The sequence below is a fragment of the Lissotriton helveticus genome, chromosome 6 (assembly GCF_964261635.1).
Source record: "Lissotriton helveticus chromosome 6, aLisHel1.1, whole genome shotgun sequence".
Classification (NCBI taxonomy): Eukaryota; Metazoa; Chordata; class Amphibia; order Caudata; family Salamandridae; genus Lissotriton; species Lissotriton helveticus.
This window is the reverse complement of record NC_136067.1, coordinates 1,229,017,960-1,229,038,359: the sequence shown is the minus strand read 5'-3', so window position 1 is coordinate 1,229,038,359 and position 20,400 is coordinate 1,229,017,960. Positions and strand designations below refer to the sequence as shown.

Genomic DNA, 20,400 nt, shown 5'->3' with positions numbered 1-20,400 from the left:
ATTATAACTATATATTTAATTCTAACCATCACACTAGATACATCACTATCTAAATAACTTTATAAAACATTTAACAGAATCTCAATTCAATGTGTATTAATGACTCAATGATATATTTTCCCCAATATTCAGGACATCGGGGAGCCGCGCTGGTGTTTGTGGTGGTGTTCGTAAATAGTGTGCACAATTACAAAAATCTATTTTGGACACAGAACTTCTGTTACTAACACTTACATGTCTAAAACATGGGGTCAGAGTACCTCGAACCTTACCCCTTATATTTGCTTTCACAGAAAATTTTAGACCGAGGAACCGTTCCTGATAGTTAAAATGGCGGCCATAACTTTCTGTTCAGGTTGCGTCCAGCCAATCAGAGCATTCCCTTTTGCTTACACATCCGCTATTAATCACAAAACCATTGCAAAATCTCCGCATGGTGCAGTTGCATACTTCCATTTGTCTCTGGGAGCTTGTGCTGTGGTCGTAAACCGGCCATAGCATAAGCTCCCATAGAGAAATGGGAGAATTTGTTCATCCCTGCACCACGTAGCATGCACCTCAGGGTGCCTGCCACACTGTGCAGAGATAACCTCAGTCCCCAACCATAGACCACAGAGCACAGGGGGCCCCACAAGGGGCCCTCAATGTCGCATTCCAACAGGCTTTCCATGTTGGAAAGCCCATCATGAAAAGCCAGTTGGAAACCTACATCGTAATCCCTACTGTGGAAACGCCATCCATAGGGATTATGGGCAGGCCTCTGACTGGCCGCTGGAATCTAACCGATATGACCGGCCGGTTTCACTTTCGACGGCCTGCATTGTAATGCAACGGTCGAAACTGAAACCCGCAATGAGACTTGGAAAGCGTCCAACCTGCGGTCGGAGGCTTTCTGAGTCTTATCGTAATTATGTACAAATTTGTAACTGTTTGCTGAGGTTTTGTGGAGTTTGTTCAGGAACGTAGACAGCTCAATCTAGGTAGCTCTCTATGCTACATGCTATGCAGCAAAGGATGGAGGAACTTCTTGGCAGCAATTAATACAGAAATATAATTTTAAGTAAGGTGCAGAACAAAAAGTCTTCCTGAAAGTTCTGTATACGTGTTACTGTATTTTTAACACAATATGTATTATGCCTATTTATAAGATGGTGCTGTAACATAATATTGTTTTCACACCATTACTGTATACCCTTTCGGTTTTGTGACTTTTCATTATTTTTTGTCAGTAACCTCCTCTAGCTTGCTTTTTAGTACTACTGACACTGTCCTTGATTCCCAAGGATCATGGAGACAGTGGCAAGATTAGAAAGATAAGAGGGCTCCATGATCCTGGTGTTGCTTCAGTAGTTATAATGATCACCATGAGCTGGGTTTAGCAATAGTTTGGGGTTGTATGTCATGACAACGCGTGGTATTACCATGCGTGCCATTACAACGGGGGGATTACAACGAAAGTCGTTACAACGACTTTCACTGGAGGGTGCTGGATAGTGCAATAGTTTAATTTTCTATTCCAACTCCAGCCCACATAAACAGGAGAGAAGGTGTTGGATAGAAAATTAAACTATTCCCTACCCAACAGCACCCTCCAGCAAAAGTTGTTGTAACGACTTTTCTTCTAATGGCATTGCGTGGTAATCCCCGCGTTGTCATTGCTGTTCCCCATGGTTTGGTAAGTTAAGAACTTTTGAAAGCACTTCAGGCCAAGCCCTCGCCAGGTCTAACTCATTCCAAGAAACACCAGCTGAAGTTCCCCGTAAAACGTACTAGAATGAATTAATAAGCATGATTTCTAGGGTATCACTCTTGTCTCCATTCCTTATACTTCTGCTAGATTCAAATAGGATACTGTTATATGGCCCAGAAAGTGCCTATTACATGAAAGGTGGGGAGTGCATTTCTAGGGTTTTAGGTACGGGATTATTGAGTTCTGATTTATTGGTTTGTTTATTATGCTTGGCTCCTTCTCTCTTATCCTTGCTTCGCCTACCTAATTCTCCCTTTCACAGGATCTCTTACCTGCCTCCTCTCTCACTACTCCTCCCTCTACCTCTCACGGCTTCCTTGGTCACCTGGATTTTTTTTTTTACACCACACACCATGGATTACACGAACCCACAGCAAGTTAGTTCGCACACTTCTAAAGGACAAAGACACCTCCAGAAGTTGCTAAATGACCTCAGGTACATAACACACCTCATACACTCAACCCAATGTTTAGTCTCACAAGACCCACATTCTAACTCACAAAGAACCTACTCTTATTCACGATAACTACTCCCTCACATATATTTAAGCAACCCGTAAAACGTAGAGTGATGGCGGATTATTGTAATAAACTCAAAGGTAACATTTTTCTCCTACAGGAGACGCACCTCCGATCTATACATGGCACTAAATTCTACAGCTCCTGGATCTCAACTGCCCAGCAAGCTGGAGTAAGATTTGGTAAGCCAAGAATTATTGCAAGCACTGTAGGCCTAGCACCCAACAGGTCTAACTAATTCCCAGAATCTCCAGCTGAACTTTCTCTTAAAATTTGCTAGTATCGACCTTCGCAGCAAGAATGCTAAGGATATCATAGTTATCTCCACTCATATTTCCACTAGATTCTTTACAGCAAGTTGGATACTCATATCAGCAAAGAGTTGGGTAAGTGGTTGACTTATGTAATTAGGGATCAAGGATTGAACAATATCATATGCAATATGCCAGGAAATTTATTGATTCAGCATCCATGCATAGATGCTTTAGTGGGTAATAAACCACTGCAAAATTCCATTTGCAGAAGGTGATAGTGTCTATCAAACACTGGTATTTCAGAAGGTGCCATGTGGTCCAGTCTTTGGAAATGAATATGATGGATATGATGGTGTGCCGGCAAACTCATGAAGAGTCAGTCCTTCTTTGCAGTGGATGGATCATTCTCTAAAGAAATGAGTGAAGGGACATTGTTTTAGGACCATTAACGCTTACAAACCATGCACTCATGCTTCTCTACCAGGGAGTACACTTTACTTGTCATCCTTTGGATGGAATATAGAGTGAATCGCTAAAATAAGTCTTTTTTCTGCAGCCAAAATTAGAGAATACAGCAACCGGAGTGCCTCTGCAAGCAGTCATCTCTCATAAATTGCCTAGTGTACCCCCAAAGAAACACAGGGTAAAGCTCAATGCCATTGATTTGGTGGTCTTGCTTCTGGTGTTTGTAGTGCTTCTCTTAAATTCTCAGTCAAGTTGTATGCGCTACTGGATCAACACTCAACTAAGTGATGATATTTAGATCTCTTAGAGGTGACAACAATCTTTAGCACCTCCACTCAACTGCCTCATTGAGTCCATGATTTACCAACATACTTTAATACAAAACAGTAAGAGATTAGTGTGAAGGCTAAAGTGCCAGGGAAGGTCACAGGTGGGTAATTCTAACAGACAAAAGACAGTAAAAACAGCACAACAATAAAGAGAAATAGAGAAAAAAGAACGAAGTTAAGGAAAACCAAGTGTAACGGAATATGAGTGGAAAAAGAAAAAAATGGAAGGAAAGGAAAAAATAAGGAATATATTGGGAAGGGAGAATGCTTCAATCCTGCCATTACCATTGCCCTTGGCAAACGTGATGGCTGACTCCATGAATAAGGAGGCCCCGTTTTCCTGTAAGATGGTTGCTTGGACCTGAGATCTCCCTCTGGCGGGAGAGGACTGGCGGCAGAGAAGCGGAGGTGTTTGACCGCCGCGGCACTGGACCGAGGGGTCAAAACAGTCCTTCCGCCCTCTTCCTCCTTGCGTTATGGCCTGGGGAGCAGCTTGCCCCCAGAGGACAAGCAACAAGGCCTCAACAGACCTCGTTGGGCACAAGTGATAGAAGCGGAGTCGTCCAGGCTGAGGCCCCAGCACAGAGAGCCCACGCAGGATATGGATCCTGGGAAGATTAGCAGGTGGGTAGAGTCTCCCTGTGGGACATGGAGAGGCGGCCTCCACTGGATGCGGTCACTGTGCATTCCCCATTCCTGGACAGTGGACACAGCGGCTCCGGCATTCTGGTGAGGTGGCAGTGGACGAGATGTAGTATTGTTTTCCACAGAAGGACCAGTGAGAGGGGACCAGTGGCTGAGTGTACAGCATTGCAGAGGACTGGGGGTCTGAAGTCTCCTGCCCATGCCGTGCTTGTCCTGGGATGATGGCTAGAACCCCCCAAAGGGGGAGAAGTAGACTGTCAAGTTACCTCATTTTGTGATGTTGTGGAGCGGCCCGTGAGGTCACACAGGGCTGCAGTAGCCAGATATACACAGATAACTCTACTGAACTTGATTGCCCCCACTGGGAGGGGCTTGCACCAAGATCTAGTCCCTGAGTGGTGATTAACCAAAGACAATGGTGAAGGATAAAGACCCCAGGCCTTGTAACAGGGAAAGATGGACCACTACAACAAGGTGGTTCCCCATCAGTGGAGCCAGAGTTGGAATCACTAACTATGCTGCACAATACAGTGCTGCTTTTGACAGTCCACCTAACGAGAGGCGCTGGAAGAAAGAATAGGTGAAGTGCAATTGGAAGTATTCCTACTGCGATAGGACCTACCCACTGTGGCTGAAAAGGTCATGGCAAGGAAGACGAGGATCTCTGAACTGGAGAGTACAGTTCCGGTGCTCCAGAGAGACATGGTGGGTGTCCAGGCTACTGCAAAGGATGCGACCTGGACGCTGGAAGATGCCAAACACTGTATACGATGCAACAACCTACGGTGTGTGGGATTCCCAGAGGGGATGGAGGGCACGCATATGATTGGGTTACTATAATGTTGGCTGAAAGTTACTCCTATTTTATAATGGAATGGGCACACAGAGTGTTGGGAGCAAGGCCACTCCCTGGGGCCCCTCTGTGGCTTGTAATAGTGAGATTCTTGATTTTCTAAGACCATGACATGATCCTGATAGAAGTATGCAGCAAAGGAGGAATCTGACTATACACCAATACAATAACAACAGCACCGCACCTTTGGCTCAGTAAAGACTAGGATGCAGGCACTTCAACTTCAGTACAGGTGGCTATTCCCAACAGATGACATTCCTTTGCAATCGTCCAGAGCATGAGCCCCACTATGAGAGATTTACCTACTCCTCTCTCAGTTGCGCGAATATCCTTTGTTTTACCCCTTTTCCATATTGGGTTTCAATGTACACCTATGTGTATTCTTACATACTGCCCCCTTACTAGCAGAGAGCTTTTTTCAGTGTTTTCACTCAAGTGTATTAATATATTCTATTGTTACACCAACTAAGCTAATATATGACACTGAGCCCTTTTGGATTGATCATTTACGCATTATTAGCCTCGACATACTCCCATAATCATTCGTGCACCTTTGCTACACTTGCAAAGCGCGTATGTATATATATATATAATTTTTGCCACGTTGTCCTTTGCGAGAAATCACCTTGCCTTCTTGCCATTACCACTATTTCCTTTTGCCCTATTCCCTTCTGCTAAATGAGTCCGCGAGGCCACCCTACTTGTGGACGCGCAGGTTGCCGCAGCAACCAACACTCATGCTAGTCATATGGGACCTAGCCCCGCCCACACCCGGAACTTGCTGCCTCATATCTCCACCGCCGGCAGTATCGGTTGGCTGCGGGGAACCTTGGATGTCATGTAGGCACAACCGCCTCTGAATTCTGCAAAACTGTAAGTTTTACACTTCCGACTTTGTTTTCAGACGGTCTTTAGTCCCCGACGAGTGGCATTTTTACCGCGGCATATCTATGAGCGACCTCGCTACGCCCTATGAGCCCGCATTTGCCCTCCTCAATCCTTCTGTTTAATTTTCTACCTTCACAGAATATGTTATGAGCAGAACAGGTCATCCACCCACCCCCCGTGAAGCACCTGAAACTCCTACCCCAAGTAAGATTCACCTTAGTCCTATTTCCTCCCAGCATTGTGATTCATGATGCTTTATTGATCTAAACCATGCATGCAAGAGATACGCTTACACTATAAATGTGCGAACGTCGATAGTCACTTCCTCATAATGTTTGACAGAGTGACTAAACCGGTATTTCACACCCACTTATCCACATATATTGATCAGTGCGATGTGGTGAGAGTGTGAGATATTTTAAACACGGGCAATTCATGCCCTGTTTTCTGGAATTACCATTAAATTACATTGCATACTTGCAACACGATGCAGGCTCAAGCCAGCACTTTTTTGCCACGATATAGTATGCACTCCTTGGAACATTGTCTTAAGCATGAAAGGGATTCGCATGGAGAATTCTTACCTCTGAGAAACTACACTACGTTACAGGCACGTAATTTGTTTGTTTGTGATGCTTTCTTTTCTTCCACAGGTTTCTCCTCTTTTTCCTCGCCTGATTAGGCTGTGAGGACACCGGCTGAAATTTCACAGTTTGGTCTCTGGGACCGAGGGTTGGGTACACATTAGTGTGTGTATACCACCCAGGTTCCTTGTTTTTTGGTCCTGACGAAAACCTGGTAGATCCCATCACAGGTTGAAACGTGTAGACCGTACTTCACATTCACATAGATAGAGTTGGTCATTATAACCAACACTAGTGTCTCTTCACTGCTTTTTTAACACTGCCCAGTAACTTCAGAATGCATTTTTCCAAAGAAGTTATACCTGGACAGTTTTTAACACCACTTTTTTGCACTACATTATCACAAAAAACCCGCTCCACTGTAATCAGGTGTCACAGCACACCCGGATGGCATTCTGCTATTCGGGTGGGACCCTGATGATGAAGCATGTCACCAACCAGGTTGGTGAGTGAGGGGTCTTCTAACAAAAGATAATCCTTTTCTTTTGTTATTTCTCCATCCCCCCTTTTTTCCCACTTGAGACCATGAATTTGGTCCAATGGTAAAACTCTTTTTGTTGTTTATATAGTCTTAGGTCCAGGGGACCAGGAGTATCTTCTTCCACCTTCGTGGATAAACCCTTACTCTCTCCTTCTGTTACTACATATTCCCAGCACAGCTCAAGGTGCTCTACCTGGGGAAAACAATATTTTTTCACTCACCAGAGGACGCCTGGGCATGGCTGGAGGAATGCCTATGACTGTTGGGACGGGAACGGACGAAGGTGCTAGGCGAAGGACAGGCTGTCTGCCAGGAGAAGAGGCCAGTCCTTGGGGGGGCCATAAAGGGACTCTGTTGCCCACACCACTGCATGAGAGGAGGCCAGGAGAACCCTCTGACACCAATGGGGTCCAAAGATTGGCATCAAAAAAAGAAAAGAGAAAGCAGACCTCCGGGCAACCTCTCTCCTAGGAAGGGTGCTGACATCTGGATTTAAATTTATAATTAATGTACAGTTATTTTAGGGGTTTGTGTTTGAAGAAAGGACAGACCTCAGACCTCCCACACTCCCTAGTGAGTAGTTCAATTTAGTAATGTGTTTTTGCACTCAGAGCGGAAGTTAGGGGTGAGGAGGGTGTTGTTGAGTGGAGCCTTTGTTCTTTTTCAGATGGGAGACACCAACACAGCTGCTCAAAAATAGCCTGAGAAGAAGACACCCAGGCACACAGTGGAATACCCAGGACATATGGCACAGCCTAGTCTCCTAGAAGACACAGGTCTCACAGTCCTGATATTGAATGTCAATGGCTCGGGTAAGAAAGACAAGAGAAGCCAGTGGCACAGTAAATAAAGCAATTGCAAACAGGGACAGGCTGCTGTTTCCTGGGCAAGGGGCCCATACCACACTGGCACATGTGGATTACACCTCAGGATCCCATATTGAACAAAAAGAATCCAGCCATTCCGAGTGACAAAAACATGGATAGACCCAAGGGTAGATTTGTGGGGGTACATTTTCACTGGACTGAGATGACTCTATTGAGTGTTTACAATGGTAAATAACAAGGACCCCCTGATTGTGGGTCAATTTCCTGGGCCAGGGCAAGCAATATAATGACAAGTAACAACTCCAGGCAAACCAAAATTCCAAAGTGCAATGAAAACCAGCAAATTAAAAATGACACTTTACTAAAAAATGATTTTTATAAAAAATCATCAGAGTATTTAATAATTTTCTTAATACAAATTACACAACAAATGCATATATTTTCTAAAAAAACATATACATAATAATTAAAACAGACATGAACATAACATTAAAACATGATGGTAAGGGTGAAGTAGTGACGGTTTCTTCAACACGTTTCGACACCAAGTGTCTTCGTCAGGAAAGTACCATCATATAATTAATCTAAAATTAAAATTAAAATAGACAGTCTTTAATACAGATTTTTAGAGACTTTTCTACCTAAGTACATTATTAATTGCCGGTACATTCATAGTCATAGTTCTAATTTTAAAAAAAACATAACAGTTTTTGAATTTACATTAGGGAGTACCCTAGAGTGGGCTTTCATTGCACTTTGGAATTTTGGTTTGCCTGGGGTTGTTACTTGTCATTCTATTAAGTGTTTATGCACCACCCATATTACAGGTACCCATGCTGGCTAAGCTTATGTACATACTCCTGGAGACGATTTCCTCTTTACACATGATAGGTGCAGACTTTAATAATGTCAAGGTCACAGAACCCAATTGATCGGGGGCCTCTACAGCTTTCTTCAGGCCTTGACATATACACGATTTGCTGAAAAATTAGGCCTCATAGATCTATAGAGATGTACGCACCCTGTAGACAGAAGATAGTCATACTTCTTGGGGGCCCATAAGGTCTTTTCTAGGCTTGATTATGGGTTTTTTCCCCGCTGGGAAGGTAGGGGCTATCAACTGAACTGAATACTTGGCAAGGGGCTTGTTGGATCATTCTTCTATGTTAGTCAGGATGGGATGACAGAGTGGATAAGGAAAAGCTGGGCTGAAGGAGGCTCCAGGGACATCTACAGACCTCCTTTAGTCTCAGACAACGCGCAGTTTGGCAAACTGAATACCGGGATCTGGCACAGGAAATGGCTAAGAAACACATTTTGGCCACACTGCATCACCTATATGAAACAGGAGCCAAAGCAGGCAAGCTCCTGGAGTGGTTCGGTAGGAGCGAAATTGAGGCCCTCTGGGTGAGGAATATTATAAACCTGAAGGGGCAGTCCTGCGAAACGTACTAGCAAATAGTGGAGAAGTTTGCTCCCTATTATAAATCATTCTATAGGGCTCATCCCCTGCACAACCCAGCAAGTATAGCGCAGCATCTGGCCAAGGTTCTCACCCCAGTGTTGGATACAGAGGCCAGTGAGGTGCTTTAGAGAGACATCACAACAAGAGAGGTTCAGACGACAATTGCAAAACTGATGATGGGCAAATCTCCAGGGCCCAACGTTATACAGACTGAGTTATATTAATGATACTCTGGCCCCAATAGCTAAACTTGTTCAGAGAAGCTGGGGAACAAGGTACCTTGCCACCAGGTCTTCAGCAAGCCCCCATTACGGTGATACCCAATATGGTAAACCCATGAAGTGGTGCGAGTCCTTCCACTCGATCTCATTACTGAACATTTAAGTCAAAAATAAAATCCTAGCTGCGATCCTAGCTACTAGGCTTCTGAAAGTCATCACATCCTTAATACATAGAGACCACCTTGGCTTCATGCCTGGAAGATGAATGTGGCTCAACTTGGGAAGAGCAAACAACTATTTGGCAGAGGTGAGTGGCCGTTAGGCTCACCATGTCTTCCTCCCACTTGATGCAGAGAGGGCATTCGATGTGGTTCGCTCACTCTTTCTCGATAAGTTTGAGTTTGGCCCCAAGTACAGGAAATGGGTGGTAGTGTTGTACCAGACACCAGTTGGAGGAGTGAGAGTGAACGGAGTGTTGTCACTCGAGTTTCTGATTGAGAGGGGGAACAGACAGATGTACTCTGCCCTCACTTTTATTCATGCTTGCAGTAAAATCCATGACATGCACAGTGAGAGACCATTCTGGGTTCAAAGGGTTTAAACCGACTTCCACAGACAAGTAGGATGGGAAAATATCGCTCTATTTGGACAATATCCTTTTGAACATTTCTGAGCCTGCATCCACGCTTCCAGTGATTTTCTGGATTTTCAAGGTCTACGGTACCCACTCTGGCTACAAGATCAATTGGGAAATATTGGTTCTACATCACCCACAGGGCCGGTGGACCTGTCGGCATTCCCAAGAGATTAGAAGTAGCCTGAGGGAGCTTTAAATACCTGCCATTCTTTGTGACACCGCAGAAAGAGGGGTGACTCCACCATGACCTTGAAGGGTGATATCAAAGTTCCAGATGGATGCTGAGAGATTAAGGCGGCTGCTCCTAGCCCTTCTGAGGCGCGTGGCAATCTTCAAAATGATAACACTCTCTAAGCTGCTTGATATATTCAGAACACATACTATCATATCCCACAAGACAGTTTTACCAAAATAGAGGGGGAGGTGAGGTCCTTATTCTGGAATGGAGGGCATCACACAGTGTCGCTAAAAACACTGCAGCACAATCCATACAAAGGGGAAATGTTGAGGCCTACTATTCGGCAGCCCGCCTAATCACCATAAAGAAATTGATTTTTGCCACCCAAGACCGCCCGACCTATAGGCTGCAGCGAGCTACGCTTGAGAATAGATACCACATACATTATCTCTATAATGGGAAGGGGACTCAACAGCTGCTACTGGTGACCCACGTGGGCTTGGTGGCCTGGAGTAAGGCCACCAAAACAATAGGATGGGCATGTAAAGCCACTAGGGAAACACCCCTCCGGGTAGGAACATGGCTTGGTGAACTAAAGAAACTGCAGAGGTTTGAGGAATGGGACACTATTGGCATCTCCCAAATAGGTGATTTGTTATATGGGGGGTGGTAGACACAGGGTAGCTGTAAATACACTGTACTTACCCACAACGCACGGAGGACTGGGAGCTCCTTCCTTCAAAGCTTATTTCTTAGCAGCTCAACTTCAGTGGTTATCTCATTGGACAGCTGAACGCCACATAGAGGAGACATTCTATGATGATGGCAGTGTACCTCTCCCAGCCCTGCGGAGAATACTAATGCTAGGTACCAAACCTACACACAGGCACTCCCTTCAGGTAACAATAGCCCGCAAGTGCATGATGCGTATACATCGTATGTTAAGGGGAAAGCTCCTATACTCCCCATTACTCCCATAAGTAGGATTCCCCCAACAAGAGAAATATTACACATCTGGGGCCCTCCGGATATGGACTGATCACGCAGTGACAGAGGTCAAGTCCCTATTTGAGGACGGGCAGTTGAGAACATATGCCCAAATGAGGGAATGCTATGACCTCCCAACGGGACAATTCCTGATGCATGGACAAATATTAGATAGCATCCAGCACTGCTGGGATCTCAATGTGGGGGAACCACCAATGCACCTGGTACTACACACTTTCCTACGCATGGGTACGGGGAGACACTTAGTCACCTGGCACTACAAAGCGATCTGGGAACTGATCACCGCTCCTTTACACGTATTATGACAGAAATGGGAGGTGTTCCATGACAGAGAATGGGAAAAGGCATTGGAGTACCCAAAAAAGGTTTCTAGGAACGCACGCTTTAAAAACATTCAATTCAATATCTTGCATCGTGCATACCTAACACCACACCAACTCCACCGTTATTATCCCGATACACATTTCACATGCCCCAGATGCCAGACTCCTGAGGCAAACTTTAAACATATGTTTTGGGACTGTCCCACAATCCAGCAGCACTGGGCTAGGGTACACCAGACACTCCTGGTGACGGTCAACCTCATGGCCATATTTACATGGGAGGCGTGTGCCCTGGGAATCTTCCGCAGGCGGAAGGCAGAAATGGCACAGTGCCGGTTTGCCTCCCTAGCCATTCTCTTAGCAAAACATGGAATAGCCATGCATTGGAGAGCCCCAGCAGGACCCCATAAGCAGCCTGGGTAGGCGCCATGAAAAAATGGGGGTGGCAGTGGAAGAAACACTGAGAGATGAGGAAGTGAAGGGGATGTGTAAACATCCCATATCTATTGCATGGGCACAACTATTATTTCAATTTATACAGGAGGCAACACCAGAGGAATCACCTACAGCCACATAATCTCAATCCCAAACTCCACCCCTATCCCCCATTGAACAAACAATAACCAACACGAGGCAGCCGTGTGACACCTAAAGCCAACGATGTGCTTGGGCACTACCAGACAAGCACTTCCATCCCCTGTGGAAGACACACCTCCCCTGCCCCTCTCCCCCCCACTACAACCACAAGAGCACACTAAAGGCAAACCAGAATCAGACACATAACAGACAGTTACCAAGTTACATTCCAACGGCTCCCCAACCCCACTCCCCCGAACCCCCTACAGTTAACAGTTCTCTGTTTTTCCCCCGACTCCCCCAAAATCGGCCTAACCAAATTGAGAACACAATCACGGACACTAATCAAGAAGGTTCACAGGGATAGAGATGGGGACTAAACACCAACCCACACCTCTGGGAAACCCATGCAAGCAGGCTCCAAGGTACATACAAATACAAGTAAAGTCCAACTGAAGGGTAATACCCATTTTATCTCACTGTTTTTTACCCGTGATGCATGTGACATGATGGGATGGTAGTTCCATACTGCAATGATGTCATCCAAATGCCTGCACTCACCTGTCAACATGTGTAAATAATGATGTGTAACTATGTACCATGAAATGTAAAAATCCCAATAAATAAATGTAAACAAAAAATATAAATAGGTGATTTGTTGGAGGGTGGGGATATCCTGCCCTTTTCCTCTATTCAGTGGGACTACCAACGACACCTGAATGAGTTGTTGAAGTATGAGCAGCTGCACCACACCTGGCAGGCAAAGGCACTGATAAGGATGAAGATGCCATAATACGCACCCTTAGAAGGGAGGAAAGTCTAGGAAGGAACGGAAAATTTACAATTTCCCTCACATTCAAGACACTAAACAGTAAAACACCAGTTACATTGGGCAAGCTCAGAGTAAGATGGGAAAGAGATGTGGGTGAACTGGAGGGCATAGATTAGGAGGTAGGGTTGATGCATCCTAGGGAAGTCACAATAAAGATCTGGTTGAAGTTGATACAGTCACAATCCTTCACAGGGTGTACTATGACCGATATAGACAACACAATATGGGGGGGACTGCAACACCAATTTGCATGCACAAATTGTAATAAATAAAATGACACCAAAACAAATTATATCCAATCAGTATAACTGAAGTAATTAAATTTGAATGCTTTTTAGAGAAATTGAGCGCCTACAAGATCAACGCACCAACTGAGGGTATCTGGTCACTAGAGGCTGAGGCAAAGTCAAATGTTACGGCCAACTGTGACGCAATGAGGGTCGGATACAAGAAGTAGACTGAGCTTGGTCTCAGCTTACCTTTGATCTAATAAAATATCTTGAAGAAAAGTCCAGTACAAGGCAGAGCTCAGCAGATTAAAGTCAGCAGGCTGTGTCCGAGAAGGAGGCGTCTTCATGGAGGAGCAGCTGGACAACATCTTCGTGAAGCCGTCAACGATGGTAGGAAAAAGCTTTGAGCTGAAAATCTGAATTTCCAGCCCAAGAAGGTCATCGTTAATGGGGAGCCGGTCATCGTCTAGCCTGCTGAAGAATTTTACCTTCTGACTTTGCAACATTTTGGAAGTGAAAAACCTTCAGAAAGACGAAGCTGCAGGCTGTAAGTTAAGAGGACTCCACAAGTCTGGATACCGTCGCAAAGAAGCCCCCCTCAATAGTTGCTGCTGATGCACAGAAGAATGTAGCGGAAGCTACTGCAAAGTGAGGATGACTGCCAGTGCACCTTGGTCAGCTGGCTGGCAGGTAGGTCCTGGTCTTCTGCCAGTTCTCCAGGAAGTTTTTGGTGAAAACTTTTCTAAGCCCCAAGTTTTAGGTTTACACAGGATCAGCACCTCTACAACTTCTAGCACCACTTCCAACAGTCCAGGACATGAGAACAACACTTGGGAGGGGGGTAGAATTCGCAGTAGTAGCTGCCTGTAGCTCAAACACGAAAACAAGCCAGCCAAGTATCCCTTGGAGTCATTCTGGTGATCCTGGGTTCAAGGAGATGGGCCAGTGCTCCTTCAAGTAGCAAGGAAGCCCTTCAAGCAGCATGACAGTTCTCAGGAGAGCAAGTGAGTCGTTCTGAAGTCTTCCATACATCAGAAATGTATGGAAGAGTTGTTCTGAGGGTCCAATATTTACACTTGGTGATATCATTTGAAGAGTGGGGGTCCCCATACTATTCCCATGTCAGGTTCTGGGAATTTCAACCCTTCCCTGCCAAGGCTCTGAAAAGTCTGAGATGATAAAAGACTATTGTCATATTCCTTTGTCGGTGCTGGAGGTAAACCCTATTAAGTATAAATGTGGCAGAGAAAAGCTCACTGTCTGGGAGGAATTCGCAAAGCCCAGGAGCACAGTTATTCATAGTTATGTGACTGGCAAAAGGCACAAATTGCTTTAAAAAAGCAGCATATTCAGAACAGTGACTTAATATCCAACTTTACCATTAACGAAGATGTTAAATTACAATTCAGTGTAGTCTAGCTTTAAATCCCTACTGACTCCCAATCAAAAATTCGCAATAACTAAAAGTATTAATGAAACCCAATGTAAGTTGATGTGGAGGGATAGGAATTACAGTAGTGAAAAATTAAAAACAAACCCACATGTTCTACTTTTTAAATACAAGGCACCCTGCCATATGGTTCTCTAGAGCCTACCTTTGGGTGACTTATGTGTACTAAAAATAATGTTTAGGCCTGGCAGGAGGTTTATTATGTCAGGTCTAATTGGCAGTTTAAAGATGCCCTACAGGCTGTAATCGCAAGCCAGGGACATGTTTTAAATTGCAAATCTAGAGGGTGACATAATAAGTGCTGCAGGCCGAGTATGTAGCATTTAAGTTACAGACCTGGGCACATGTAATAACATATAGTAGGGACTTATAAACTGAATGTGCCAATATGGTGTAAGCCGATTGTACCATATTTTAAGAAGAGAGCATAAATACTTTAGCTTTGGTTAGCAGTGTTAAAGTACACAGCGTTCTAATGCAGGCAAAACAAATTTCAGAAAAAAAGGGGTTAAGGTGAAAGATTTAGGGGAACACAACACCAAGAATGTCAGGGCTACCTTTAAGCCTCTTTAGTAAGGTGTACCTTTGTTCCAGTCACACAGTAAGCATGGAACCTACATCTGTCCTTCCTGTTGCACTTAGGACATCACACTGAAGAATACAAAAAATTAAATGGTGGAATAACTAGATTAATCTCATCCCAGTCCATGAAATATTACACATGCCCAGATGTGGGTCTTGTACTCACAGTACCATAGGATTCACGCTAAATCCTACTGCAGTGTCTCATTTAGGCCAGCATGTGTCTGGGGTGGTTGGTGGTCCCTTCTAGAGAGGCATTACCTGTCAGTTAGAGGCCTACTGTTCCCAGCCAGTATTGATTGCATAAGACAGGCTTTTTTCTCAATAGTGGCAGGGGGGGTGAAAAATGGTGAACTGAACTCTGTCCCAAATCCCTAGCTATACCCAGAGGCAGAGATTAACTCAAGCATTCCTTCCATCACTTTGTCCAAATTTCTCTGAAGGCACATAGATCATTGCTGGGCTGGCAGTGATCTTATGTCCACCAAGGTGCAGGCATATTGTACTCCGCCAAAGTGATGGATAGAGTACAAACCACAAAATGCTAAAGCAGACCCAAAGTAACAACATATTCATCATTTTCGGAGCATAAATATGTCCCCCACATAGCTGCTTGTTTGAGGTTAATGCAATAAACCCAAAACACAATTGGGAAGAGGTATAACAAGTCAAATGTGTAGAATACTGCATTATTTACTTGTCTAAATGTACAGCTTGTCAATTTACTCCTTTGGAAACAAAATGCAGTCTCTGGTTATTCTTTGATGACATATGGAATCATTAGGCCTGCTTAATGCCTTTTTAAGAAAGTACGGATAAATCAAATTATGGAGGCATGCCAATGAGACATGAAAGGGTTGTAAGCTTACCTTTAACAGTAGGACTGGCAGCCCCCTTTTTTGATGGTTTTGCAGGCGGCGATGGAGAGGCTGTTACTGCTTTTACTTCTGTCCACAAAAATAAACTAGTTTAAATTTTTTGAAAACGAGGTCCTTTTAAGCTCATGTTCACAAATGTTTAGTGACAATGTTTTAAACATGTGATAAAACCAAACTGAGAAAAGTAAAAGCACTACAATATAGAAATGTTAATTGAACAACCCTTGCGGCCTTAAGCCCAGATTACGCCGATCCCATATATGCCCTAAATTGGAATAGGATGAGTCAGACATTCATAAGTGCTTTCCCACAAGATTTATGGGCACCTTTTTTAGTGGCTTTTTCCCTAAATTAATGACAAATTCGCTCCAATTTTCCACCTATTGAGCAAATGTATCTCTGTCATGATATAGTGGCTGGGGAGGGGAACTGTCATGACAGCTGTTTGCTAGAAACAGAAGTTGCGGCTCCATCCGGATCTAGACCGCCTGTTGCTGATTATTTCAGTGGCAATATGAGCTTTGCTTTTTCTTTACTTCACTCATAACTCTGTCCACAGGGAAAATAGTTGTTTTTTCATTTTACCTGGACTTGAGATGAGCTTCTTTGAGTGTCTTTGCATGACTTCTGCTACTTTATTGGCTCACCAGTCTTTGGACACAGGGTCGACTTTAGCACTGGCGGCACCCCATGACCGCCAACTCAGATTATCTCACTACCACCAGTCGAAAGTGCCTCTCATCTCTCCAATCATAAGTTATTACTAAACATAGCACCCCCTTCACAGGTCAGCACCTCCCTCCACAGATCAGGGCCCAGTGCCGCCTCTCCCTTCGCACAACCCTAAAGCCGGCCCTGTTTGGACATCTGATGCGCTTTACTCAGTAGACATTATGTTCAGCACAGGGCCGGACTGACAACCGGGCAGTTTGGAATGCTGCCGAGCTGGGGGCAGATTTCACTGCGGTGGGGGCTTATTTTATTAATGGAGACCTGCGTGTGCTTCGAAATAACTAAAGCAAAACAAATTTTGTTTAGTACACGCAGGTCCCCATCAACGAAATCAGCCCCCAGCTCAGCAGCATTCCAAACTGCCTGGGAGCCAGTCTGGCCCTGGTTCAGCAACATTCTACTGGGATGCTTGTAAAGTAGGGATTGCATCTTTGATGGAGACAGGGTTATAACCCAAGGATGAGACAGAGGCTTCCCCCTAGCTATGCTTTGTAATGGAATAGATTTGGTTTGGTACAGGGGAGGTGTGTTATCAACTACCGGTACTGAGAAATGACCGGGACCTGCCCTTAGAACTGCAGCAGTAGGGGCTCCAGAAATCAAAGAGAGGTCTGAGTTGTATGGCGATCAGGGACAGTAAATACAGCAAAAAATGTATGGGAAACTTGGTGGAAAAGGGGTACATTATGCTTCCTTAATTGGTGTTGGAAATTCCCATATTTTGGGTGGTTTTCCACCAGATTATTCCATTCACTACCCTATGTTTTTTCTTTTGCTGAACCCGTTTTAGTTGCCTTTAGTGCTCTACACACTTTACATCTGCTAATCAACGGTAATCATTTTTTGAAAATCATGGTTTTCATCTGTATAATTTAAAGAAATTTCCAATAAAAAAGCTAAATAATCTAATGCAATCAATGCAATATTTTATGAGCATTCATGACCATCACACTTAGTCTTATGACACAAAATGATAATCACTTTTATCTGTAATTCTAATTAAACAACGTTTGTCACAAACGTACTAAACAATGCATGGGGTCCCCAATGAAAAAAAGCACAATAAAACAAAGACAATTACAACAAATATACAGCGGAAAAGTGCTTGCGTGTTTGTAATATTATTTTATTCACTAAAATGTTCTCTATTTTTCTAAATTGTTTGTGGCATCTCCTTGTGTTTTGTTTTCACTTTATTCCTGTTTGACTGCTGCACCAATACTTTACTCATTGCCTCTAAATTAAACCTGACTGCTTTTGTGCCAAACTTCCAGAACATTAAGCACAGCTCTATTTAGTGACGTTTGTGTTTTACCCTGGCAAGGATTGTGATTGTTCTTTGAATTGGGTTCTCAAACTCTTCAACAAATATTCCAATTTCTGATAATTGGAAGCCCTGGCTACAAAGAACAAGGATTCTGGCCTCCTAGAGGTAGCTCAAGAACTGTTGTATAATCTAAGGAAGACCTCTATGTCAATTTCAATGGGTTTACTTAATCTGGTCAAAGTGATAAACACTATCCCAATAAAACAAGACAACGCATTAAAAGTGAGATGGGATCCAGTAACAGTTCCCTGAAAACCAGACCACCTCTGGAGTAAGGCAAAATAAAGATAAATCCTTACATATCTGTTCAGTCAGGGTATTTTTGGTCTTTAATACCAAGCATAGTGAGCTAAGCAAGTATTGTATGGGGACAGGGATCAATGGTTGAGATTCCCTAACTAAGAAGCACCGCGTAGGAGAGTCCAGTGCCTTCTACCATAAACTTTTCTATGACCTTTCTTTTCTCCCCTGTCAGATACCCCATTATAAATATCTGTTGATGAATGTGGAGATCTGGAGACAGTAGGTCCTAGGAGTGGATACAACTCTAATGCTTAGCAATGGTACCTCTTTAGTGTCCCCTAGGTAGCTGACTTGAAACTGAAATTAAAAATATACAGGAGAAGAGGGCAATTCTAATGGGTCATAGAAATAGCTTATCCCCAGAAACAGTCTTTTGTGATATCTTCTCTTTATCGCTCAAAGTCATTTAGTCCCTTATGTCAGGATGTTCACATTTACCCCTTATAAGAAAGTGCTTAAATGAAGCAGCCATGACAGGAAGCCACGGGATCTGTGTAAAAGATCATAGTCATTAGTTTCTACCTGGAACCACCTGATAAAGTTTCCATAAACACATAGGAAAACTATAACTATTAAAGAACACTCGCTTGTTAAATTGTTTCAGATGATGGAGAAGTGTTAAGGCCTAACAATCTCTGGATTAATAATATTGTGGAGGCGACCAAGAGATCTGACATACAATCTTTTGTGGTCAAGATATTGAAGGTTACTGTCTTGATAGAGTTCTCTGTGGAAGAGATTTGTAAGAATGTTCTATGCACATACAGAGATCAATTTAGGTTGAACCCAACTAGATCCAAGCCAAAGAAAATCTTATTTCATTTTGTATCATATACTCTGACAGACAAAGCCTTACCAGCTTGTACTACTGTGAAAAATCTAGAGGCTGAGACTGTTAATTTGAACATCTAGTTTGATATATCTTCAGCTACCGGAGACAGAAGATTGGAGCTCGGAAAGTGATGGAGGCTTTCAGAAATCTGGGTACAACAGTGCAATTGAAAACCTCATCCACACTAAAAGTAATGTGAACAACAAAATGCACATTGTCTAAAGTCAGTGAGGCAGAGCAACTGTTACCTATGAGTTGGTTTGAGAGCATAGCTAAACGAGTATCTGCTGTATACTCTCTTCTTGTTCATGTGAAACATCCATTACAACGACAAACCTTTCCAACGCAACTGTTACAACGCAACTGCCTTTACTTTGCATGTCATTACAATGCATGTCATTACAATGCATGTCACTACAACGGAATGCCATTACAATGCATACCAATACAATGCATGCCATTACAACACATTATTAGGTAAGTAATGGAGATTTGTTTAGTATTAGGGAGGGTATGGGTTTCGGGGTACAAGGGAATAGTAATTTTTACCCCTACACTAGCCAACACTTACCCTACTGTTGCACTCACTGGAGTGGGAATAGTAATTTTTACCCCTACACTATCCAACACTTACCCTACTTTTGCCCTAAAAGTATTATGCGTCGTATTGGTATGCATTGTAATGGTATGCATTGTAATGGAATGTGTTGTAACAGTAGTTTTAAAAATTGTGTTGTAATGGCATGCATTGTAAAGTCATGCGATGTAATGGTAGTTGTGATGTAAAGACTGCATTGTAAAAGCATGTGTTGTAATTGCGCGAGTTGTAATGTCATATATTCCTTGTTCACAAACCTAGTTGAAACGTGAGCAAACCTTTAGCAGTAAGGCATCAGAACTGAATATAGAATGAGGCAATTATGTTTTTGGTTGTCAGGAAACCTATAAAATGGTGGGATTCTCAAAAGAAGAGCAGGAGAGGATAAGGGAAGGAGGCGTACAGCATTGAAAAGACATAAAAACTGACAAAACATCAAGTGATATCTAGATACTTCAGAGTAAAGAACAGATTTTGATGATAATGCTAGTTCCAATTCAAAGTTTAGAACCTGGAATTGTAAATTGCCTGAGAGTCAGATGAAAATGAAAGAGTCTTGGAATCTATCTGCCA

General features: G+C 43.5%; 1 protein-coding gene across 1 annotated transcript in view; it reads right to left on the bottom strand.

Annotated features, from left to right (window-relative positions):
* The window catches only part of LOC144762658 (uncharacterized), a 1,356,333-nt gene extending 1,339,676 nt beyond the window's left edge, over positions 1-16,657 (bottom strand). The window contains exons 1-2 of the mRNA XM_078647891.1: positions 16,621-16,657; positions 16,027-16,104 (exon numbers count right to left, since the gene is read on the bottom strand). Of these exons, the coding sequence (XP_078504017.1) occupies positions 16,027-16,104; positions 16,621-16,657 (115 nt within the window). The remainder of the gene's footprint in view (positions 1-16,026; positions 16,105-16,620) is intronic.
* Between the last annotated feature and the right edge of the window lie 3,743 nt (positions 16,658-20,400).